Below are 27192 nucleotides of genomic sequence, written 5' to 3'. Positions count from 1 at the left end.
GTTTCGATATTCTTAAAAAGCTTGAGAAAACTAATGATTGTACTAACCTATTCAAATTTTTAACTAAAATTTAAAGAAATTTAAAGATCTCTCATATCAAACTTACTGATTTAGCTGATCAAGATTCTAAAACTCAAAAAACTCTGGTGGGTATTCTCGGACGGGAATATTATACACGATACGCATCCCCTATATCAAAACATATCAAAGGGGATGCGTGCATGCCGCAATAATTACGATAATGATATATGTTGTTACTTGCAAATTTCGACATATTTAATTTTCCTCCGCACGCCTTTGAATTTTTACAAATTTTGGTTCTTCCCTTAGAGCTTTAGCGTGGGGGAATACGCCATCATAATATTAGATAAGTGGTCCAATAAGGCTCAGAATATAGCCTGGAAGTCTAAACACCCTCCCAAATCCAAATATTGATTGCATTTAACAAATAGCCCAAAGCCAAAAGTGACTTTCTTGCCCAAACTCCAAATTTCGAAAAACAAGGAAATAAACTAATTTCTCAATAGTTTTTAACCATGGTTGTATGTAGTTTCGTTATGACTTCCTACTGTTGCTGTGTCACGTGGTTTTATCTGTTTTTATCATGCATCCCACTTGTGTACGTAGATGTCAAGCAGATAAATGACGAAGCACATTGGAGGAAGCATTTGTATAAATGCATTGTCATTCATTATCAGATTTATTTGTGTATTGAGTGTAATCGAAAGGATTAGTCACTTATTTCTACTAGCATATAATTAAGGGGAATGGTCTAGTTACACTGACTTGAGTTTCACATTTAAGTTTAGAAGCGTTTAGAAGAGTATGCGCACACTTTTCGTAAGCTCTTGTACAGACTCTTTTTTGTGAGATTTCGGTTTTGTCTTAAAAACGATATCTGCCGTGAGTAGGAGTATCATATAATGTTATGTATGATATGTTGATGAACAAAATTTGATCGGGAAATGCAAGCTCTTCCAGCTTTTTTTCTTTTTGTCGATGCATTTTCTAATAATTACGTCGAAAAATTACTAGAAAATCTATATGCTTTTGAGCTCATAGCTTGTATTTCAAAGAAAAAGAAGTTACGTGGTGCCATCATGAGCTTCAATTCACGCAATCACTAGGCTGCTTGCATCCTCTAACTAACAAATTCGTACTTCTTTTAAATATACTATACTAACTGCGGTTTTGTAGAGGTCTACGATTCAGACTACGCAATCACGCAAATTTTTTTTTCCGAATTCACGGCATTCATTCACGCAATGTATTTTCGCAATTCACGCAATTTTTGTTCACGCAAAGCCTTCCAATTCACGCATTCACGCAATTTTTTTTGATTTTCACGCATTCAGCATTCACGCAAGCGAATAAGCCCATTCACGCATTCACGCAAACCGCTGGGGGCCACATATTATAGTTGAATTCTTTTTTGACTATGGTGATACTCGCGACACACCCAATGTCCGCTCTGCTATACGGGCCCATTACTTTCCAGGCTTTCAAACAATAGTCAATCCTTTTGTCGTCTAATTTAAATCTCGTAACCAGAGCCACTTGTACTATTTTTATTTTTACGATGACTGATGCACCTGATGGTTGTTGGTACAATGTACAATCCATCCCTTTAAAGGAATAGTGTATTGCTACGCAAATCAAAATATTATGGTCACGTGTCTGGAATTTGATTGGTCGAGCGCGATAAAAGTTTACAATTTGATTGGTCGAACGGGATTTTCACTTTCGTTTTCGTAATCTAAACAAACCGAAAAATACTTTGCGACATAAAAAAGTTGGGAGGGGAATGAAAAATCTTTCGTGTAATTTCTTCCGTCTTCTATCATACTTATATGAAGGAAATTTTCTGTTTTGCTATGCCAAAATTGATTCACAAATGTAAATACTACACAAGAGTTTTTCTATACACAAAGAGATTGTGAGATGAGAAGATATAAACAGTTCTTTTTTGTTTTCCTGTGTTCTTTGTGTTTCATCAAGAGCAAATGAACAAAATAACAAATAGTAAATATTAAAGCATAAAACATTTTTTGAAAAAAATAACATCACGTTACGAAATTCCTGTATATACATTTGGATTTTGAAAACTATATAAAGTATTTACAAATTCTTTATGGCTTCACTTTTATCAAGAGTGATGCAAAAGTATTTGAATAATAATATGACCTCCTCTTTGAAATTGCCTTCCAAAATATTTCTTTCCATTCAAAAAAAAATTCTCAATTAAAGCACCCTCAGAATTTTTCACACAGTAGCACTTCATAGGGAAAACTGTTGGTGAAAAAATACTTCTTTTTTTTAGCAGAAAATGTGTTTAATATCTTAAAATTTTATTATTGAGTATATGTATTTATCATCACTTCATACAACATCAGTCACAATATTCCACATTCACTCAAGTTAACAACGTAAATAAAATGTAAACAGTTCTTCTTACAACAGCATATCCATACCACTGTAAAAAATGCAGCTATGTCCATCCATCACGAAACAAACTGATGAAAAATACGTTCAACTGTTCCCAAATCATAGCATATACGAGGACTTTCAAAAAGGGTGCAGAGATATGTAGCTTCAGAGTCGAACCATGCCAGAAGCACAATTAGACAAAGTCCCTTGATCGATGGTTTGATCTTAATTTTCAATGATAGTCACAGGATTTTAAATTTAATCAAATCAATAATGTGTCCTACTGCTACTTCCTCAACATTATTTCATAAAATTCCAAATCAGTACAATAATAATATGATGCTCAGAACCAGACAGAGTCTTTCATTCATCGTAGAGTTACTTTTCACTTCATTTTATTTGGTTCGTGCAAAATCTCATGATACAGTGCTTTTATCGAGAAAATAATATCCACGTTCCATGATTATATCGAAGTATTCTGAAGTTATGTAAACTACAGTCTCCAGAGTTGATTTTTCAAGTCATTGGATGAACAAAAATGTCCCATATTTTGAATTACGAACCATGAAAATCTTCTTTGAACAAGGCTTTCTTGTCTTGATGAGTTTCATTCACTTCTCAGATCCATAAATGCACACTTTCGAGAGATGAACAAGTCTTTCTGTCTTGTTGATGAGTTTCATTTCACTTCTCAGATCCATATGCACACTTTCGAGAGAAAATAGAAATCTCTTTCTCCTCTTGAGTGTTCAAAATTGACTACATTGTTATTTAACTGAAAGAAGCAAGAGAAGAGATAGTTCTGTATAAATTGGTTAGCAAAAGAATTCAACCTTGATATTAAATATCTTCTTGTATCTTCAGCATCATAGAAAAATAAACATTGAAACACAAAGATAGTTGAAAAAAACACTTTATGATTTTGGTGCTTTACCTATTTGCTTGACACTTAAAAGTTTCACATTAAAAATCATATCCAGCTGAATCTCGAGCATCACTGAAAAATATGCTTTGAAACTTTCCATAATGATAGTTCAATAATAATATGACCTATTTCAGTTAATATTAACACTGCTCAGCCACAAAATGATCAATGAAGATCTCGTAAACATTACAGTTTTTCTCAATAAAAATTTTCCAGTCGCCATTTTCTTCTAGCTCGTTTTTTGAGCAAGACTAGAATCTCGTTCGGTTTTCTCGCGCCCTTGACGGGAAATACTCACTCGGGAAGTTTTACTTTTTGCGGGAAAAACATGAGCGAGTTTCTTTGCTGCCGAGTTCAACTGTAGCAATACACTATTCCTTTAATCCCTTTAGATATTAAATTTAGAGCAGAGAGCGTGTATGCGCACCGCGCAGAATGGATGATCTGTAACGAGATTAGGAGTAATCAGAATCTGCTCGGAGATTAGCTGAATTTTCAGACAAATTTTGTTCATACCCCCGTACACACCGAGAAACACACCTATCTTATTTTAACGTGTAAACGGGCTTTAAGTACGAATTACGTAACTTTCGGACTTTGAATTCACAGTTTCTTTCCGGAGCCTCCAAAGAAGGTCAAAGTCCGCACATGGAATTTGCATAACCTACGAAAATGTGTTCACTTCGACAGTAAAAATTCATCTTCAGAAACTTTCCAAACATTTTAGATTATCACATATTACATCTTAGACACAGAACTTTAGACAAAATGAAACTTTGGACAAAAGAACATATATTCAGGTAAATATTTTACATTTTACACAAACTCAACAGAACCCTTTCGTATTGAAAAGTTTGTTTCTTTTGCCGTTTATTTTTGATTGGGTTAAACTCTTCTGGTCTGCAAGCTATAAAATAATGCTGGCTAGAATGCAAAAACGGGTAAATGGCTACCGGAAGTTGGTCTAATATCGACATCCCTTATCTAATTCCGACACCCTTGACAGGAATAATATGGAAAGCTTGAATCGCTGATTGAAAAAGGATTATTCCTCTCTGACCACTAAGCAAAATAAAACAGTTTCATCCTTTATCAATTTCAGATGATAAAAAGGGTGTTGGAATTAGAGGAGGGGTGTCGTCAACGCGACATTAGACCAAGTTACGGTATAGGGTTGTCGGGAAACTTGCCTCAGTGCACAGCAGTGGAGGCAAACATACATAGGCTTCAAATGAATGACCTGTGGGCAAAATTATTTTAAAGGGAACCAGAGACCACCTTGATTTCAAAAGGATATCATTAGGGAGGGGACTTAGAAAAAAACAATTAGTGGCATATGTACAAAAGCTGCCAAATTATATAAAAAGAAGAAAAAAATCAAAAATTTTGACCGGGGACCCTTTTCAGGGTCCCCCCGGGCCCCATTTCTGCGGGGTACCCAGCGCACCCCCGGACCAATAATAGCCTAACACCAACTTTCTCAAAACATAGTCATGTGGCATATCAAATTATCAGAAATTTTATGCTGATTCCAAAAAACATTAGTAGTAGGGGTCAGAAATAAAGCTAAAAAAAGTTATGACCATATCTTGGACCAGATTTTGAGTAAATTGCGTAATTCGCAAGAAATTCGAATAGAATCTTGATTATGACTAACATTTCATGTAGTTAGTAGTTAAACTTTGACAAAATTCTGGTTTATTGAATGTAACTGTTTTCATGATATGAAGACATTTTCAGTTTTCTTTGGAGAAAAGGATTATGAATGTAGACAAGGATGGTGAAGCTGAGGTACTTCGAACAAGAGCAAAAGATATTTTATCAAGCCAGAAATTGCCAAGTAAAAAATCAAAACAAACACAGAGAAATAAAAAGTTTTCAATTGCAAAGAGCATCACAAACTGCCACATCATGAGTGGACAGATAAATGTAAAGATTGTAATACCTGTGTTAATTTTGAGATGTTGGAAAGATAACCTTTGGATGTTCTATCAAATGCCAAGAAAGCGTTGGAATATCTATTCACCACTAAGATGGTCAATACAGGAAAGAATAAGAATTTTGAAAAAACTGTTGCAAAGGGTGTTGTATTGAAATGGATTTTTTGCAATGTTTATCCAAAGAACTTTTGAACACTGGAGCACGATATCAAAAGATTATTATTACAATTTTATAAATAATTAAAATAATATATAAATAGTTATGAATCATTGAAAAAAAGAAGCACTACGAAGAATCCAGATGATTACTGGCCTAAGTTTGAGAAATACAGCTTAAAGAATTGTTTGACATTATTGGCAAGATTTCTTTTTGATTATTGAATAGTCAACTGCTAGGGCAAATTCTCTTCGAACTGACAGTGATATTCAATAGCGCTTCGTCGTGCAAACGTCACGATTATTACTTCTCTCATTTGACCGAAATTCAATCCCACAATCCTTTTTTGTTTTAATTCAAAAGTCGTGAAAGTTCTTACTTTTTCTTTGTAATTGAGTGTAATTTGCGTGTAAGCATAATAAACGCAAAGGTTGACAGGATTGAATTTCGGTCAAACAGAAAAATCAATGTCTACTTTTAGATTCGCTACGGTATGCTATTCAATTGTTTAGGTATACAAGTTGAGTTTAATCCATAGACCATGATTTATGGCACCTTTAAAGTTTACATTTGCAGGATGCAGAATGAGGAGGCAGAATGGCAAGAGGTTGAATAATCAAGGGGGTGGGTTATCAAAATGGGTTAAAAATATATTTTGAAGGCACCAGATCAGCTACCAGTATCTAGTTCTAGTTCTAGTTATGTATTTGCATAAGACAATTAAGCCTAATCTCGCAAATTCTACGTAAAAATTACAAAAATGAAAATATATCTATCTCAATGGCAAGTCTTAAGAGCATCCTCAGGGAATTGGAAAGTTAAAAAAAGAGAGTCTATCAGTGAAATTGGTACAAAACCCTTCTACTGGCATTTGTTCTTTGTTATTGTAAAATGTCCGGTCATTTTGCCACATTTTTACATCCAGGTTGTTTCTTGTAGCCTTACCCTTTCTTTTGAACTTTTAAATTAAATTTAGTACCAATCAATGACTGTACCCTACAATGCCTTTTCAAATAAAATGTAAACTTTAAAGGTGCCATCATGGTCTATGGATTGAACTCAACTTGTATACCTAAACAAAAATTGCAAAGAATTGAATTGGATATCACTGTCAGTCCCAGGAGAGAATTTGCCCTAGCAATGGACTATTCAATAATCAAAGAGAAATCTTTCCAATAATGTCATACAATTCATTAACCTATTTGCTTTAAAAATCATCTGTTTTTTTGAAGTGCTTCTTTTTATTCAATAATTCATAATTATTTAATAAATAATGTTTTAATATCACAATTTCTGGCTTCATAAAATATATTTTGCTCTTGTTCAATACAAAGTACCTCAGCTTCACATTCATAATCCTTCTCTCTAAAGAAAACTTAAATAAACCTGAAAATGTCTTCATATCATGAAAACAGTTACATTCAATAAACCAGAATTTTGTCACAGTTTAACTACTAACTACATGAAATGTTAGTCATAATGAAGATTCTATTCGAATTTCTTGCGAATTATGCAATTTACTCAAAATCTGGTCCAAGATATGGTCATAACTTTTTTTAGCTTTATTTCTGACCCCTACTACTAATGTTTTTTGGAATCAGCATAGAATTTCTGATAATTTGATATGCCACATGACTATGTTTTAAGAAAGTTGGTGTTAGGCTATTTTTGGTCCGAGGTCGCGCTGAGTACCCCGCAGAAATGGGGCCGGGGGGACCCTGAAAAGGGTCCCCGGTCAAAAATTTTGATTTTTTTCTTCTTTTTATATAATTTGGCAGCTTTTGTACATATGCCACTAAATTCTTTCTAATTTTCTTTTTTTAAGTCCCCTCCCTAATATCATGCATAAAGTGGAGATTGTCATTGAATGATTTTAATTTCAGAGGATGCACAATAAAAAATGCTGAAAAATGAGAGCTCACACAAGTCTGTTGTAGCACAAGCGAAACTAAAGTTATGGCATTTTAAAGCTCAAAAACTGCTGATTTTTTCCATGAAACAGAGTGTCACCCAAAATTTTGCATTGTTAAAGTGGTTAATAAATTGACACTGACTGATGATTATGCTATCAAAGTCATGATTTTTAGCCATAGCAACAATAACACTTTGAGAAAATCAAAAAGATTTTTGGTAACACTCAACCAATTTTTTAAATTTATCATGAATGCGGTACACACGATATGAAACAGAATCGGCTGTAAAAATCTTATTCAACTTTAGAACCCTATAGAGGGTTAATGGAAAGGTTTTCAAGATGGATCAAATGCTTAGATTTTGATACAAAGTTACTGTATCAGCTTGAAAAATGTTTGAGGTGATAAGGTTAAGTGAAAATTTCATAATTTTTATTTCAGTAAAGTAAGATAATTTTCCGTCATTCCGTAACCAAAAATGATTTCTCAATTAAAAACCAGTCTTCCCCCAATGGCAATTAATTTATGCCTGGTTTGAAAGTACTCAGTAAGAGGTAGAAACTTGCCAAATATTTTACTCTAAAAATGTTTCCTTAAAACTTTACAGCATTTTTAATTTTTCCGTCATTCCGTAACCAAGATTTTTAGAAAATAAAATCCTCAATCGTTCAATCCAGGGAAGGCCAAACATGCTGTAAATGAGTTTTCTTGATCAATTGTTGGCCTATGTTGGATTTAGAATAACTAAAACTGCAGCATTCATTGTATTTTTTGTGATAAGGCTTTGGCTGTTTTTTAGGCTAAAAAGCTTTAATTTCAAGGCTTTTTAGCCTGAAAAATGGCAAAATCAAGTTTCAGAAGTGCTGTAGCTCTAAAACAACTGCAAATGAGTTTAGGATACTATGAGAAATGATATATATAAATTTGAAAATGTTTACTGAAAAAAAATTTTCAGCTCTCAAATGCACTTTTTGGTTCCCTTTAAAATAATTTTGCCCCTGTCAGTGTAGACCTAAAGCTCTAAAACAGCATCTAATAACATGAAAACCAGAATATGATTCTTCAATGGGAATCAAAACTATAAAGTGCACTTACAAACATCAATTTGTCAGATCTAACAAAATTAATAACCGCACTGTCATCATTGACAATAAAACAAACGATTTTCTGTCAAGAGCCTTGTAAACATTCCAACAACTTCCATCGAAATGATTTATCACAGCTCAGTCTACCATTTTTAGCGTGGTCCGAGGATTGAGCCGAGAACACTCCGCGAACTCCTGCGCGGTTGAAAACTTCAATCTGTCAATCATTTTCTCAAGCGAAGAGTACGCGAAGCGAATCTAGCTTTACGATAGTGCCGCAGGACATCAATGGATAGTATTCAATCATCATTATCCCTTTATTTTCATTTTTAGAACTTTTGCAAAAAAAAGGAAAAATAGAAAAGTTGTATTTTTTACTGCTTTATTCACATACTGAATTTGAAAGATCTTCTATGTGGCGTTTTTTTGCAAACTTCAAAAAACTGATTTTTGTCCCGCCTTTGCGGGACTTTGGCTTAAGTGCTTGAGTGCAGCATAGGGTACAAAGTCCAAACATGCGTTTCCCGTAATTTTTGTATGAAGAGTTAGGTCTATACTGCCTGTCTGGTCATTTAAATACAAACTTTAATCAAAACAAAAATGATAGAGTAGATCTGTCCATTTTTTTGGAAATTTTGCTGCTTTGATTGGCTTGGTCAGTCATTTGATGGCTATGCATGTTTGCCTCCGCTGATGCAAGTTACCCGACTTCACGGTACGCACTTGTCAAGGTCAAGATTTCTTTAGCCAAACAAGGAAGAATTTACAAAAATGAACTTCAATGCATTGGGCCATTCCAGAATTTGTCTGTTACAGGGGGCGGACAACACAGGATTTCCAAGGGCAAAAGTTTTCACCAAAATTCGAAATTTCCAAGGAGAGAGAAGTAAATGTATGAATTTGCAAGGCAGTTGAATTAAAAAAGGCAAAAAAGAGTGGAATTTCTAATGCATTTTGCCAAAGTACATAGATTTTTATCTGAATTTCCGACCACCACTCGAAAAGGAAAATTAGTTCCGATGCTAGAAAAAATTAAAAAATGAATTTTGGTAACAAAAATTTTCTGGAATGGCCCATTATTACTTACCTTTGTTGATCAACCAAATCTGATCATTCTTTTTTTTAAATCAATCAGAAATTTTCAGAGAAACAGGTAAAAAAAATCTTTTCTTTCCAAAATTATTGATAGGCTCCAACATCAAGGTGAAAACACAACTTAGCGCTGAGTTACAGCACCAGAAAATTCTTGACCCACATGGAAACAAATGACTGCCGCTAAGGCCGATGGAATTGGATTTCAAGTTTACTGTAAGATCCACTTTCCGAATTCGATGCGGGCGAGTTGTCATTATTCATCATTTTAAAACACACACCTAACTTTATGTATGGAGATTAGGCCTTTAAATGACTCCTAGACTCCAGACCTAAGCTAAAGCTATCATCATTATTTTTTTTTGATTTCATATCTTTTAACACTACAGTAAAACAAAAAAAGCAAGACAGGTTTTTGAACATGCGTGCAGCTTATGGTAAACATAACATTAAATTCCATCTGCCTATGAGCTGGCTCAGGGTTTGAATTATAAATTTTAGGAGCTCTGCAATTTTTCCAAGCAAGGCACAATGTTTGGGAAGCATTTTTAGTATTTTTTTATGTTTTTTTGGTGTTCAGATCAATGTTTTGATTTGAAATTTACGTCATTTCACCGCAGAAGTAATTTATACTAAAGTAATTTGTTATCTGCATATTCAGAATTTTTCTGGAGCTTTGCCCTCTAAACCCCCACCAGCCCCCGCCAGAGCTTTGGTGCCCTGGACCCACAGGGGGTTTAAAGAAGCAGATACCCTTTCAGATATACTCAATCTAGATTTATGAAAATGGCCCTAGTTCAAAGTGCTTAGAAAAATCCCTGATTTAGGGTTGATTGTGTAAACAATCAAATTGCACACCTCTGTTGGTCCCCAAAGGCAGTGAAGATGTAGAAAACAAAATTTAAAAAACTTCTGCAAAGTTTGGTATCATTTATCAGCATTTATTGTATGAATTATTTTGTTAAGCTCAAATCTCCTTGTTTAATGTTTGTAAACTTTCTAAAAACAGGTTAACTAAAGTTTTTTTATTAATGGTTTTTATCTTAATTTATAATTATAGCCACCCATGGAAAAATGTAACAGAGGCAGCCTGGAAAAAGTACCCAAATGAACACAACACCAACGTCACTGCAATCGATGTGCTGGACAGGAAGGTTTCTGAAGATGGAAAACTGTCAACAACTAGGATATTTGGGTCACATTGGAACTTCCCTGCTCTCCTAGCAACAGTTTTGGGACTGCCTGAAATGTGTTACGCAGTTGAACACTCAGAGGTTGACCTTAAAGAACAGAAAATGACATTGAAGATGGTCAATTATACATTTTTGGGAATCTTAGCTGTTGAGGAGACACTTGTTTATCAAAAAGACAAAGAAAATCCTAATACGTAAGTATTTTTTATTTTGTTAAATGCTTTATTTAACGTGCTAGAAAGCTCTTAATTATGTAACCAGGAAATATGGGGTTCCTACTGTAAAGCTTGCTTGACCTATTTGCAAACAGTAAAATTGAAGCTAGAAAGGAAGCGCTAATATTGGATTGATCAGGAGTCATGTTTTTTTTATCCCTTATCTCTTAACTTTTTAGAACATGTTTAACTCAAGATGCAAAGATCAGTGTACAAGGAATTTCATTCTCTGGCTATTTCGAAGACCTAGTCGTTTCAAACTATGATGTCAATTCTGTCAAAGGACGTACCGCTATTGAACAAGTCGTTAACAAAATCAAAATAGAGAACATACTTGATACCGTCAAAGAAGAACTTTGTGAATTGAAATTAGACGTTGATAGTGCTACCACTAAATTAGATAACGAATTTCACGTCACTGAAAAATTACAAGCTCTAACCAAGGACTTAGACAATGCTACTGATTTGATAAACACGGAACTCAGCAAATTTTCTAGTTATTTGAGTGAGGAATTTCACCAACTTGTAGAACGTTTATCAACTGAACTTGACCAGATAACTGTACGCGTTGGACATATTGATACTAATGCTGGTGTTGTTGAATCGCAGAGGAAAATTAATTTAACTGATGCCGTTAAAAATGCTGGTATTGGAGTAAAATGATACTTTAAACACTTATATAATTAGGATATTTTGATGGTTTGAATGAGTTGGAGAAATGGCATTGTTCCTTAGTATTCGGTGAATAAATGGATTATTTATTAGATGTAGCTTTGATACAAAGGCTGGCTTTACCCTTGGAGAAATCTGGGAAAATTCAAAAATACTAGCAAAGTGTGAACAGATAACCTTGGCACTTGGACAGTTTAATATCCCACCATGGGCATTTACATACAGCTATCTGTCATAAAATGTTACACAATATTTCAAATAAAAACAGAAAAATATAAATTGTTTATCATAAATTATGCAACATAACTCTTATTAGATCAATTGATTCGAGTTTCACAGTGATGTTTTTTAACTTTTAATACTATTTATTACATAACATTTCCAAAATTATTATGTTGTAGAGTAAGCACTGTGTAATAAAACCCTTAGACACAGAACTAAAAAAAAAAGTAAGATCAATAATCTATCATGTTTAATTTTATTACCTTATTCATTAGGATCATATTATATTATGATTATGAGTTTATCCTTCTATGCAAAGGTTATATGTAATCAGCTCTGATTGAGTCACATCAATCAGCTCACATGTACATGTAGGACCTTCAAATCCGTTGGGAAATTATCATTTATTCTACTGCTAATTATCTTTTATCGTGGTTTGGAGATATGTTGTATATTTTTGGAAAGCTCTCAAAAAATTAAGATAAGTGATATATTGCGAGTATAGGTGATTTCTTTACCTAACTAGAGATATTGAGCTTCCGAAAGCGCAAAAACTGGACAAAACAGCTGTTTCTGGCTGAAAAACACTGAAAAACACTGTTCTTAGGGATTAATATCTCGAGTTAGGTAAAGAAATCACCTATACTCGCAATATATCACTAATCTTAATTCTTTGAGAGCTTTCCAAAAATATACAACAGGTCTCTGTTTTCTCAAGCTTTTTCTCAATTTTTCACCCGTCGTATTTGTCCGAAAATCACACCAAAGTGTCCGAAAAAAAATTGGTTATTTTAACAAATCCTACCAAAGTTGCGCGGCCTTTAGCGGCTCGCCTGGTTTTTTTCACTAATGACAGATTGAAACTAAAATTTACCGCTAAATTTCGAAAAAAATATCAATCGTAAACAAAGGAATTGCTAGATTCAATCTGTCGTCAAAAATACGGCGCATTTTTTAAGGCTTCACTTTTTCTTGCCTGAGAAAGGTTAGAGATTCTACTCTAGCTCTTCGGGCTTTAAACTCAATGGCTAGAACATGAGAAATCAGCAAAAATCAGGTAATTGTATATCCAGTGTATAATAAATCCTTGATAGAACAATAGAAATTCAGTTAATATCATTTCAGCCAAGATTTTGTCATAACACGAGATAACGAAACAAATACATGCTTTTTTATAAGCATACAAAAATCCATAAACGGGCTCGAAGATGCTTCGATCGAGAAATGGACAATGCTGAAAAATGCTTGAATGATGCTTATATTCTTCCGGGTTCACCAGAAAAAAGTAAGAAGGTTTGTCAAGATATCGTAGGCTTACGGTTAAAGATTTTTTTGTTGATTCTTTTTTTATTCTATAGAGGAAAGCCTAAGATTAAAAATCGGTACATTCAATCAAAAGTTATGTTTAAAAAACTGAGAATTTTGACCTACCCAAGATGACAAAATTCATTAAAAAATTAGTCTAATCATGAATCATTAATCGAAGTTTTTTGGAAAGGCTTTTTTTTTCAAAAAGGCGCAGTAGTGTAGTAGTTATCAATCCGAAATACACCGTGAATGTAGGGAGAGTGCGCTGGCATTGTTACCTAGTGGTTCACATCGGATAGCGCACTTGATCCAAAAGACTGTTTATCAGCGCTATACCTGTAAACTACAACGGTTCTAACGAGACAACTCCTAGACCGGTCAATACAAATCCGGGCATCCTTGTAAGGAGAAGCCAGTTATTAAAAGTAGCTCGAAAAGGCACTGTCCTAACCTTGGAAAAATTGTACAGTATGTGGCTGAAATTGGGGATATGGGTCCTTTTTTGGGTCCTAAAACCACCAGAAGAAACCTGCAATCAAATCGAAAACATTTTAGAGCATTTTTTTGGAGCATATTACGATGACGTCAATTTTCAGTAAAAAAATATTATTTCAAGAGCTCAATAAATCACGTTAGATATACAGTTGACACTCTCTTATTCGAAATTTTACTAGTCGATACGCTCACTTCATATTATTCGCTAATGTTAAAGCCACTGGCTCCCTCATTCGATAAACTTCCCATATCCCTTGAAAATTGAATCAGAAAGCGTCAAGTGTGTAATAAAAATCGGCCATTCTACTCCCTTAAATACCCTAGTTGTGTAAATATATATAAAATGTAAATATATAAATGTTCACGATTTTCGCGAAATTTTGACTATTTTCGTGAAAACTAGTTCTCGCGAAAAAATTTAACTCCAAATTCTTGCCAAAACCCCTAGGAAAATGAAAGAATTTAGGTAAAATAGAGGTCGATTCTCGAAATTTGGTCCACGCAAAAAAATTTGATTGCGGAAAAAAGTCCATGCGAAAAATAATCCACCAAAAACAAGTGAAAACTTTTTTCATGCCAATTTACATGAAATATGCAGCAATGTAAAATGCTCAAATAATGTAGAAAAACATTACACGCTTCCTAATGAGAACAATTTTATAAAAACACGAGGCTGAAAATTGGTCAAAACCTAGGAACAAATTAAGAGCAATCTGAGCCCCAGACTTCAAAGCAAACTAAGGGACTGGCAAGGCGTTTGGAGATTTCCCTTATTCCCCCTAAAATTATTTGCGAAAAATAATTGAAAATTACGAGATATAACAAGTGATACTTTTATGGACCTACCTGGTTATGCATTTAACACATATATATAATTGATATATACGTGAGCGGGACCATTAAACAATCAATCAGAACACTAATAGTGACGATCTATTAAAATTAGTCGTTTGTTTCTTATAAAAAACCGTTTAGAAACCAAAATTTCATGCTCTATAAATATTCTTTCATATTCAAGACTTCGTGAGCAAAAAAAACATCGATCTCATCAAAATATTGAGTACTAGTAATAACATGGTTTAGAGGGTGATTTGGGATTAATAACCCCGAGGTTCATTGAAAACATTTCAAAATAGCTCGAACGTAGTGAGGGCTATTTTGAAGTGTTTTCAATGAAACGAGGGGTTATTAAACTAAAATCACCCGAGAATACCATGTTATTCCGCGTTAATTATATGGTCAAAAAAAGAATTGAAGAACACTCAATCGCTATTCTTTTCGAAACTTATAAAAACATTCGAAACTATAAAAAAACATTCAACTGACACTCTTTTTTGATTGGCTTAAAAATTTCGTACGATATTTTGTTAACCAATCAAAATATCGTACGATACTTTTCTTTCAACCAATAGAAATTTTTGTTTATATCAGGGCGATTACAAAAAAAGCTGGGCTATTACGGATTTATCGCCCCGCTCGTCCTTTACAAATCTAAGCTAAATGTAATCAACCATATAATTAGGCTAAGAACATTGATGTAAGCTGATGTAATAGTGATTCTTATAGATAAGATGCGTTTTTTGAGCTGAAAAATTCGTTTTTTACAAAAATCTGCTTGAGCCATCTTTTACCTATTTTCATTCAAAAAAATTAGAAAAAATTAATGATCCAATTTTTTAAAGTCCAAAAAACTTTTTAGCCGTTTTTTGGCCCAAAAACATTTTTTTTCGAAAATTGGGCTCCGTCGCATTCGAGGGTTTATAATTACGCATCTTTGTGCAAAAAATAATAAAGAATGAAACAGGCAATCTCGAGAAAAGCTAATACCTAAGTAATTGATAATGTGCTTATAAAAAAATATTGAATTGGGCCAGTTTTTCTACAAAAAGACGCCAAGAAACCAAAGGTTCATGTCTAAACACATATATTCTTTAAAAGTAAGCCCTCACGAGAAAAAAAAAACATCTATCTCATAAAAATATTTAGTAATTTGACTAAGAACATTGATGTATGCTTATTAATATTGATTCTTATAGATAAACATGCGTTTTTGGAGCTAATAAAATTGTTTTGCAAAAATCTGCTTCAGCCATCTTTCACCTATGATGGCACCCTACTTTCATACAAAAAATAAGAAAAAATTCAAGATCCAATTTTTCACAAAGTCCAAAAAACCTGTTTTTTAGCCGTTTTTTGGCCCAAATTTGCCTAAAAATTTTTTTTTTCGAAAATCGGGCTCCCTCACATTCGAGGGTTTATAGTTATGCATCTTTGTGCAAAAAATCAGAAAAAACTAATGAGCCAATCTCGATAAAAGCTGGTAACGAACGAACGAACGGACATAGGTTAATTTATAGGACCTCCACCGGGGTAGGTCCAAAAGATTACGTCGAGTATTTAGTTTTATTTGAGTTTTCTTGTGAAGAGGGCTGTGTAAGAGGATTTCGGTGTCATGACATCAATACCTTTCTTTAAAGAAAATGATTTTCATTTTTCAAAAAAATAAAAAATCTACATCCTCTATATTTTAAAACCAAACAAAAATATCTGTTAATAATTTCGATCTTTTTCGAAATCTTCAATGTTTCTTTTCTTTTCCAGCGGTACATTGATCTTGAATTTACGGAATTTGTACTTATTCTGTGGATCTTGAGGACTTTCAAGAGGAGGAATATCATACTCTTCAATCAAAGAATTATATTTGTTGATATCTAGTTTCTGTAAGCGTCTCAATCGCTTTTTACGTTGATCAATTGCCCAAATCAAGAAGACTTTGTTTTGTTTATCTTTATGGTTTTGTTTTAACTGTTCAACCAACATTCGAATATGTAGAGTGTTATTCGCTATGTTTTTCTCCAGCTTTGTTTCATATTTATCAGTGTTAATTGTTCGTAATACTTTACGTGTCTCAATCCCATCCGCCATTTCGAGACTGAATAATTTCTGGACAACAGGATCGGCTGTTTCTAGTTCCGGAATTTCGTTAAAACCATCACGGTATTTAGGTAGATTGTCTGGTACCCATGTTGAGTTTAAAGCTCCACAAATACGATTGGATGATGGTACGATGAGAAGTCGTTGGGTAGGCAACAAAGGAACACGTGGTAAAACACGCAGCAAGTTTCCAAATGTGTTCATTGCACCTTTTTATTCTACTATTTTGTTTATTTTTTACTTTTCTGAAAAAAGAAGAAAAACAAATGAGAATACATAATTTATTTGAAAGAGCTAAGCAAGATTTATTGAAAGGGAGTTGTTTTCTTTGGAACAAAGTCATAAAGCAATAAACTTTTCAAGAAAAGACTGTAAGGCGGAGATATCGGGCATCCAAAGAGGCTTGATCTGGGGGGGGGGGCACTCGATTCAAAAACGACCATACGTGCAGCCCAAAATTAGGCCTTTGAAATCGGACCCTTACAGTGCAGGGTAAATTTTGCAAACGTGAGCTTTCTTTAAAATTTTTGACCATTTTCAGGCAAAACATGGTCAGATTTTCTAAATTTTACATCCTTTGAGTGCACTTTGGGAAGCTTGGAAAATATACCTTTAAATGGCCGCACATATGGTAGGTCATTTACCTTTAGTGCCCCCCCCCCCGGGGCTTTATGTAAAAATCAAAAAGACTGGATATCGAGAGGGTAACATAGTTTGGAAAAATCAAAAATCGAAAATCAAAAAATAAGAAATATATACTGAACCGTTCCCAGGTTTTCACTAGAAACGGTCTTAAAAGGTCTCAAAGTCAAATCGCTTCATTATATAAGTTTAGTTTTTTTCACGCTTTTACAATATTTACAATTAAAAAATAATGAAGTCAAATCATAACCTTCGTTAGTTGGTAAAAACAACAAAATCAAATAATAAGGTTATATAAAAATAATTTAAAAATTCCACAAATTGATTTTGCATTAGTTTTGTATAAGTATTTACACTTGCTGTATGATGCATACAATAAATAAATAAAATTGACGTTTATAATCAAAGTTTGGAGCAAATTCATCTGATTCTAAACCAGAAAATGTAATTCTAAAAATTTAATTGTTGAATCACTCGAAATCAATCGAAGCCAAATGAAATTATGGATCAATCGAAGTCAATAAATCATTAAGTTAACTTTAAGGATTTCATTGGGTAGTTTGACTTTCATTTTTAATCAAATATCATTTCATCAAATAAGAGCCAACCGAACACATTTAAGCAGAATTATGCTCCGGTGAAATTTTTTGATTTCAACCAATAATGAAGCCGTAATGTCTTTAATTTTACAAGGTAGTAAAACATAAACAACAACATAAACGTGTTCAATGCAGACAATGGATGGAAGGTTCCCCAAAATATGTCAAAATATGCCCTATTGAGTACATCTTAGAACTATTCTTACCCTAGAAATAAAATGAAGACAATATTTAAAAAACCTATTTCTTTTGAGTTTGTCTTAGTTCAAATTTTAATTGTTCATTTTCTTTTTTCAATTCTATATATTGTTGTGATATGAGTCTAAGGTCAGCTTCAAGTTTGATACATTTACCACATGAAATGACTGACTGTGCAATGGTCTTGGATGATGCCGTTGTTGTAGTGGGTAGTTTGTCCTGCTCAAAATCTCTCGGTGTAGGTGAATCTGTTTGACGTTTTCTTTTCTTGTTGGTACCATACATAGATTCTTGTTTTTGTATTTCAGCAAGTCGCTCTTTTTGCTGCTCCAGCATCTGTTGCAGATTTTCCTTTTTCTGTTTCCAAACAACAGGGCTAGTTGTTTGTTTATTACCTTGTGGTGATTCATTCTTATTCTTGCGTTCCTTCATTTTAGCTTGAGCTTCTGTTAACTGTCTTTGTTTTTCTTCGAGTTCTAATAATTGTTTGGCTCGTCGTAGTTTATTCAACTCCTCCTTATGGTATTCGACTTTATTTTGTGTTTGTTTTGCATTTGCAAATCGTCCACGGTGTTCTTCTTGTTGAGCTAAAAGTCGTCTCAACTTTTCTTCTTGCTCTTCTTTCTCTTGTAACAATCGATAGTGTTCAAAATTCTTAGATTGTCCTGCTTTCTTGATCACTGGTTTAATCTCATCCCTATTGTATTCAATCCTGTCAAAATTCCTCGTCTCTGCTTCTTGGTCAACATTTACAACCTCAACATCACTCTCATTGCTCGAGTAGTTGGACAACAAACAAGGGACAGAACCATGTTTCAAGTGCTTCCTACCAGTCTTCAGATCAATTGAGAAATCTTCATTTCGGAAATGATTTTCACAAATTAATACATCTTCAACTGGATCGAAAGTTTCGCCGCAATCTGATTTGAATTTCCTTACCTCTCTCAGCCAACATCTATACGCAATAAAATCAGATACCTGGTCAGGGAAATTGTAAAATGAAATACTTCTGTGGATTCCTTCTTTGTGTTTACAACCTGGAATGCAGCATTCATTTTTCATCCCATTGTTGTTTGTGTCATTCCTTATAATACTTTTACTCATTATTTCTTTAATTTCTGAAAAAACAATTTGACAAATATTAGATATCAGCAATATGGCGATTATAGTCATTAGCCACTAACTTATATATTACAGCTAAGGTGTGTGTGTGTGTTTACAACATTTTGTATATAGTTTTCAAAAATCAAGACAAAGTTCCACGAATCCTCCTCATCATGGCGTTTAACCATTATCTTTCCGTACCCTAAGCACCTAAGCAGATTTTCTACTACTATACTAGACTAGACTTCAAAGTCACTCTCAAACGTCAAGTCACTATGGCTAATTAGCCACTAATTAATTTTTCGAAAATTTTCCACCCAGGACATTCTCATTCTCACCCCCCCCCCCGCTTATTGATTTTTGGGAAATTGTTTTGAAAAGTTCCCTCTTTTGCCCTAATTCTGCTGTATTAGCCTCCTTTTCGAAGATTTTCCACCCAGGACATTTTTATTCCAACCCCCCCCCCCGCTTATTAAATTTTGAGATTTTTTCCAACCCCCCTGCTTATAATATAATTCAATGCATAATGCAATGGTTATCTTTTACTCCTTGAATATATGATTCAAGGACTAAAATACAAGTTGCTGAAAATATTTCAAAAAAGAGCGAGGAATAATTTATTTTCAGGCATTCTTTCAATAAATGAGAATTATGTAATTCTTCTACATCTATTTTTCTCTCATTAGAGTTTTCTACACGTATAGTGATTCCCTGGATTGGGACTCGCAGCGTGCAAGGATGCGCAAATGTCTAGTCCCAATCCAGTGGAGTAATTTAATAGGCGGAACTGAGTTAATAGGTCGTTGCCTTCTCCCAAACAACTATTGTTTCTATTTTATTACAATACGCCTTTAGGCATACTCGGCGGTCTATTGCATAACAATTTCTCTATGGATCATCATCACATAATACACAAGTACATTTTCGTGATTTTAAACATAAAGGATGAAATAAAATAAATAAGTTAAAACATTATTGCAGGTGTTGAAAGTCTGGTGTAGACTCAAAATATCAAAGGTCCATGAATTAGCAAAAATAAGAGGATGCCTAGCTTGAGTAGATAATTATATATAGGAATTATATTGGAAAATAACCCCACAGTAATTCCCTACTTCAATGGATGCAAGTAAAACCAAATAGTTTTTGTTCAAATTGGCACGCTAAGATGGGTGTTCCTAAATGGTAGGGTACCCCAATTGGGGCCTCAATAATTGAGAGACCAGAACTAAATAACCGGAAATTTGCAAATGAAGAAAGTCATCTGCTAAGCCAGGAGTTATGAATCTGAAAAATATTTCAATTAACCTTGCATTATGCAAAAGATACTCAAAGATACATATTTACCATGTGATCGAAAACACACGGTGTATGAAATAAAGCTTTGTGCTGGGGTTTGTATACAGTATATGGCCCCCAAAACGTCGATCAAATTTAAAATTTCTCTCAAATCTAGAGAAAAATAGGTTTTACAAGAATTTCTGCTGCCTGAAAAACTTTAACATCTCTACTTTATTTCCCGGAAGTTCTTTTTCAAAATTTTCAATTTCAACAATATTTTTCAATCGCTTAAAGATAGGTAGCTTTTTTCTAATGGCCCCCAAAACGGAGGTTTGTAATTTTAGCGATTTCTCGAGTTATCTTTAAGATATGAATACAAAATTTTGACCATAGTTTGGGCATAAATTTGTTTGATAAAATTTTCACAGTTTCAAGATTTTCGATCGATGATGCAAAGTCTAAACTGAAAATTTGACAATTTTGATTTAAAGACGTCTTTATCAAGTTTCTGAAAACCAATTTCTTTTGAAAATAGTTCCATTCATGTATGGAATATGCTGTGAAAAGTTTAGAAAAAAAGCTTAACTGAAACTGAAAATATTAAGCTTTAAAGGTATTTTTCTCCTATATTTTGCAAAAAAATGACAGAATTTGCCGTTTTTGCTGATTCAGCGAAAATTTTTACTTATAATGTTAATTTTTTGTTATAAACTATTAAGTCAAGCTGATAGGAATAGAATTCCAAGATTTTTTGCTGTTTCTCATATTTTTCTTCATATTTCCGGTTTTATCAATGCTGGTTCCATGCCCCAAAATACTGGTTGACCTTTAAGATGCTATATCTTTTACTCAACCTCTAAAGTCACATATGTATCTGCATTTTCTGAAAGGCATTAGGCGTAGAAAGTTTCCTATACCCCATTTTCATAACTTATTTTCAATATCCAAGGAGCTAGAGTGAGTTATATGCAATTTCTATCCAATTTTGGTGTTGAAATATTTCCTTCAGACGCAAATATGTTATTTTGAATCTGTCTCAAACCATCAAAAACATGCTCATTTTTTAGTATAACCATCATTCTTTCAAAATAAACAAAAATCGTCTAACATTCTGATAAATCTACAGGTCAGAATCCTCATTTTAATGACGACCTACGTTTTGGGGGCCGTCTCCGTTTCGGGGGCCATATACTGTATGCATAACATGCATAATGTGCAAAACATATGTATAATATGTATAATATACATAATACATATGGGTAACAACTTCAAAAATAATAACATAATTCGGCCTATTGAAGTAAGTCATTATGTTATTTTGTTAACCGGTTACTTTTTCGAAGAGGGCTACACGGCTTTTTGCGCAATCCAATTGGTTCTTTTCGCATGACGACGGGCTTATACTGTCCAGAGTTGCCCGTCGTTAGGAAAATTCATCGTGACATCACTTTTTCAAAGGAAAATGAACAATGCGTTGACATCATTTCTCTAATTTTTATTTCTGACGTCAGAAATTATAACAATTTTTGATCTCTTTTCACTTGTTTTTTTTCTCGCTTTATTGCACTATTTTTCCTAGATAAAGCGCTAAAAATCAATCGAAGCTGAAGGAAACGGTTAACAAATACAATAATGACCGGTTTTTTCGGGCTGTACTGAAAATATTGCCCGATGGCAATATTTCTCAGTACATCCCTCATTTACCGGTCATTATTGTATTAGTGTACATGATAAGATTAAAAGACAAAAGATATAAAAGGATAAAAAACCAAATGAGAAATCAAATCAAAAGTTAAATTAGGCCAATGTCATTTTTGTAAATAATCAATCGAAGGTTTTGGAGATGATGATGGGTGGCTTGGGTGCTAAATTGATAACAGCAGCCCAATTGCGAAAAATTGATGTATTTGGAGACGGATTTTGACGGTATTAGACGAACGATTTAAAGAGGACCAATTAGCACTGAAAAAGAAAGCGTGGCATGCTTTTATTAACACTAAACGAAACCAGCAAGAGGAAGTTGACATGTATATCGATAAGTACGAGGAAAATGTTGCTGATTTGAGAAAACTTGGTAGGGACTTGGATGATGAGACTTTAGCACTACAATTAATGGAGAATTCTTCTCTATCTGACGAACTTTGTCAACTTGCTTTAAGTGGTATTGATGAAAAGCAAACAAATATCTTTGATCAAACAAAACGATCAATGAGAAAGTATTTGGGTAGCACCAAGACCGGACTGAGTATTAAAGGTAATTCAGAAATAAAAGAAGAAGCCTTTGATACTTCACACATACTTCGCACGTTAATGATGAAGAAGCTATGTATATGTTTAGCGGTAGTCCGTGAGGAAGAAAAAGAGGAAGAGGAAGAGGAGGTAGTCGAGGCAGATGAGAGTCGAGGGAGAGGAAACCACCAACGAGGTGGAAACAGCAACTTCCCTCCCCGCCAACGATCAAACGCCCGCCGACGAGCTAGATTCAATGGCAATGTGAGACCACATGGAGGAGCAAGGAAGAGAGAAACTAATCCACTCGATGATGACGGGTAACCCATGACATGTAACATTTGCGGTTCCATTTTCCATTTTTCAGGCCGTAACGGTGTAGGTTGTCCTGAATCTTACGAAAATCAACAACAAGTCAATGTTGCCGGTAACGAAAACCCAGAAGCTGAGCAAGCGAACTTTTGTGACATTCCTATAAAGCACGAAGAAGTATTTCATATGAGAAGCAGTGAAGAAGCACTGCTGGATAGTTGTTGTTCTGCTAATGTGATGGGAAAACAGTGGAAAGATATCTTCATTGACGCTATGTCTGATGAGGACAAAACTGAAATAAGACATTTTGAAGGTGGTACCGTATTTCGTTTTGGTGGTGAGCCACCTGTAAGATCAACTGAGAAAATCGAATTCCCTTGCTACGTATTAGGGGAAAGATCTACCATGATTGCTGACGTCGTTGACAGAGATATCTAACTCCTTATTTCGAAACCAGAAATGAAAGCCCGAGGTTTCATATTGGACTTTAACCATGAAACTTTGACAGCAAACGGTGCAAGTCATGTGTTGTTACAACATCTACAGGAAATTTTAAAATCCCATTATGGAAAGATGAAGAAGTGAGCCGATGGCAATATTTCTCAGTACAGCCCTCATTTACCGGTCATTATTGTATTAGTGTACATGATAAGATTAAAAGACAAAAGATATAAAAGGATAAAAAACCAATGGAGAAATCAAATCAAAAGTTAAATTAGGCCAATGTCATTTTTGTAAATAATCAATCGAAGGTTTTGGAGATGATGATGGGTGGCTTGGGTGCTAAATTGATAACAGCAGCCCAATTGCGAAAAATTGATGTATTTGGAGACGATGAAGTGAAACGGATTTTGACGGTATTAGACGAACGATTCAAAGAGGACCAATTAGCACTGAAAAAGAAAGCGTGGCATGCTTTTATTAACACTAAACGAAACCAGCAAGAGGAAGTTGACATGTATATCGATAAGTACGAGGAAAATGTTGCTGATTTGAGAAAACTTGGTAGGGACTTGGATGATGAGACTTTAGCACTACAATTAATGGAGAATGCTTCTCTATCTGACGAACTTTGTCAACTTGCTTTAAGTGGTATTGATGAAAAGCAAACAAATATCTTTGATCAAACAAAACGATCAATGAGAAAGTATTTGGGTAGCACCAAGACCGGACTGAGTATTAAAGGTAATTTAGAAATAAAAGAAGAAGCCTTTGATACTTCACACATACTTCGCACGTTAATGATGAAGAAGCTATGTATATGTTTAGCGGTAGGCACATCGGGAAAGCTAATTCCTCTTTGCAATGCTTCAGAAATATAGCTGGGAAGCCATCTGGGCCAGCAGCTGAAGATGGAGATAGCTCATTGATGGCTTTCATTATATTTTCTTCTGTAACTACCATCTCTGAAATTTTGGTTGCTCCTGGATCAAAGGTTTCAGCATCATAGTGACATAGGTTGACTGAATACTTTAGTGTATTGTTTCGAAAGGATGTCAGCCATTTCTTTATTTTTCACTGTTAGTTTTCCATTGTTGTCTATCAGTGGTCCAATTTTGGTCTTTACTTTTGCTTTCTTGCGGGCGTATGCAAAGAAATACTTGGAATTCTTTTTAATAGATTCAATTGCTTCATTTTCAGCAAATTGCTTTAAGTCTTTGAAAGATTTTTGCAGCTTTTTCTCAATTTGTAGCAACTCCTCTTTGATTTTTGCCTTTCTGTTTTGCAAGTTACTGTGTAAAAGCTTTTTTGTAATTTTTCTTCGTCTTTTGGTTAAGGTTCGACGATACCTTTGAACTTTGGATCTTCTTTTGCCTTCGTTTTGTGTTCTTCGAGTTGATCCCGCTGAGGTTTTTTGGCTTTAATGATACTAAACACGAGATCGGAAAGTCTTTTGAAAATGGCGGCGTTGAGAGCGGTCATGCTCGTGCTATCAATTTTCATAACTTTTAACATCAAGAAACCTTTTGTTGATTGTGATTCAGTTTGTTATGATTACTCTCATGGAATTGTTAAAGAGAGTGGTGTTACTTATGTTTACGAGACTTTGTTTTTATTTCAAAATGGCAAAGAGATTTGTTTGAAACCAAAACTTGCTTTGTATTTACTACTTTTGATCGCTGGAGATGTTGAAACTTGCCCTGGACCTCAATCAAAGACTGCTAGTTTAACAGGAGAGCAATTCAAGAGAAGGCTAGTAGGAAAAGGATTGAAAATGGGACACCAGAATATCAGAGGCTTGGAAGCACACCTTGACCCTAAGGACCCAGAGTCACCTAGAAAGTTTGACTATTTTCAAACTTTTCTTGAGTTAAATAGGGAGCTAGATATTATTGGTTTATCAGAGACCCATCTGAACGACAGTGGTAATATGAGCCAGTTTGAAATCGAAGGCTACACATTTTTTCCTCGAAATCGGAAAAATAAAGGAGGGGGTGTTGCAATTTACATAAAAAACGGCATCATCTATAAAGAACGCAAAGACTTACACAGTGCTTCTATAGAAAATATCTACATCGAAATTTTTGTCAAAAAATCAAAATCCTTTATTGTTGGTTTTTTCTATCGACCGCCTGATGATTCAAAATATCTCTGTAATGACTTTAATGACCGTTTAAATGAAAACATCGAACTCGTTTCAAAAGAGAACAAAGAAATTATTTTGATGGGCGATTTCAATGTCAATTATGATAATGATAATGACTCTCGTTCACACTTCGATTTTAAAAACATTATGTCTTTGCATGGTTTCAAACAAATTATCTCAACACCAACCCGTATCACAAAAGACACAGCAACTTTAATCGATCATATTTTTGTTACAAAACCATCGTCATTCACAACTTCATGTGTTGTTGCTACATCTCTCAGTGATCATGATTTCGTTTATTGTTGTCGTAAGATCAATTCTTTTAAATACAGTTACCGCACTATCAAATGCAGAGACTACAGAGCATATAATCCAGTTAATCTACGCAATGACGTTCAATCAATCGACTGGTTGCCAATCTACAGTAACGTCTCTGATTCGAACAAAGCTGCTGAATATTTATCATCTGAATTGAAATGTACTTTCGACCGACATGCACCTCTCGTCGAAAAACGTATCAAAGGAAAACCATGTGAATGGTTAAACGATAATATAAAATCAGAGATGAACATTCGCGACAAACTCGAGCGTAAAGCAAGAGGCTCTAAATCAAACGCTCACTGGGCAGAATACAAACGTCAAAAGAATCGCTGCATCAATCTTATTCGTCGAGCAAAGTCGGCTCATTATCGAAATACCTTGAATGAACATGACCGTGTATCCCCGAAAAAGTTCTGGAAAACAATTAAATCAATTTTTCCAGCAAAGTCCAAACACTCTGCTTCATCTGGCACCATTCCAACCACTGACCGTGCTAATAAATTTTCAAACTACTTTTCTACAATCGTGAAAAAGATGAAGTCAATTAGCTTTCCACTCAGAAACTGTACGTGGAGCTACGGCCGGAAACGTCCCTTGCGAACTAGAAGTATCTTCAAGTTCTCGTTCATCACTCCTGGCTATATCTTAAAACATTTAAACAAATTAAAACGTAACAAAGCAACTGGTATGGATTCACTCCCGCCGAATATGTTAAAAGACTGCGCTGAGCAGATTGCTGATCCGATATCTCACATCATCAACCTATCGTTAATGACCAGTACAGTGCCCACCATTTGGAAAACTGCAAAAGTTAACCCAGTCTTCAAGTCCGGAAACGTAGATCTTGTCGAAAACTATAGACCTATTTCAATATTACCGATTTTGTCAAAACTGCTTGAAAGAACAGTACATGAGCAGTTATATTCTTTCTTGGAAGACAATAAACTTCTTTCAGACTGTCAGTTTGGCTTTCGAAAAAGACGATCCACCAAACTTGCTGATACCCTCCTGTGTGATTCTGTGCGGAGAGGCTTTGAAGATGGACTTCTTGTTGGATGTCTGTTTTTAGATCTTTCTAAAGCCTTTGATACAATGGGGCACAGTTTGATCATTGAAAAACTTTTATTACATGGTGTTTCTGGGCCAGAACTAGCCTGGATCACCGACTATCTATTCAATCGTACCCAATGTGTTGAAATCAATAGCATCTTTTCGGAAAAAGAGGCTATCACATCAGGAGTCCCACAGGGGTCAATTCTTGGGCCACTCCTCTTCATTGTCTTTTTTAACGACCTTTGTGATTCTATCCAACACTCTTCAATCATCCAATATGCCGATGAC

The 27192-nt window shown here is 34.5% G+C and overlaps 2 protein-coding genes across 2 annotated transcripts; one reads left to right on the top strand and one right to left on the bottom strand.

Moving 5' to 3' along the window:
- Positions 1–3957: 3957 nt before the first annotated feature.
- Positions 3958–12081, top strand: LOC136805331 (PRELI domain containing protein 3A-like). The gene is made up of 3 exons (XM_067061919.1): positions 3958–4152; positions 10600–10926; positions 11127–12081. The coding sequence occupies exons 1-3, from the start codon at positions 4121–4123 to the stop codon at positions 11608–11610; spliced, it is 843 nt and encodes a 280-aa protein (XP_066918020.1). The 5' UTR covers positions 3958–4120; the 3' UTR covers positions 11611–12081.
- Positions 12082–16194: 4113 nt separating this feature from the next.
- On the bottom strand, positions 16195–16782 carry LOC136805359 (small ribosomal subunit protein uS15m-like). The gene has a single exon (XM_067061946.1). The coding sequence runs from the start codon at positions 16780–16782 to the stop codon at positions 16195–16197; it is 588 nt and encodes a 195-aa protein (XP_066918047.1).
- Positions 16783–27192: the final 10410 nt, after the last annotated feature.

Source organism: Clytia hemisphaerica, unplaced genomic scaffold (assembly GCF_902728285.1).
Source record: "Clytia hemisphaerica strain Z4C2 unplaced genomic scaffold, Clytia hemisphaerica genome assembly, whole genome shotgun sequence".
In the NCBI taxonomy this organism is placed as follows: Eukaryota; Metazoa; Cnidaria; class Hydrozoa; order Leptothecata; family Clytiidae; genus Clytia; species Clytia hemisphaerica.
The sequence above is the reverse complement of the archived record's forward strand: the minus strand, read 5'-3'. Positions and strand labels throughout refer to the sequence as shown.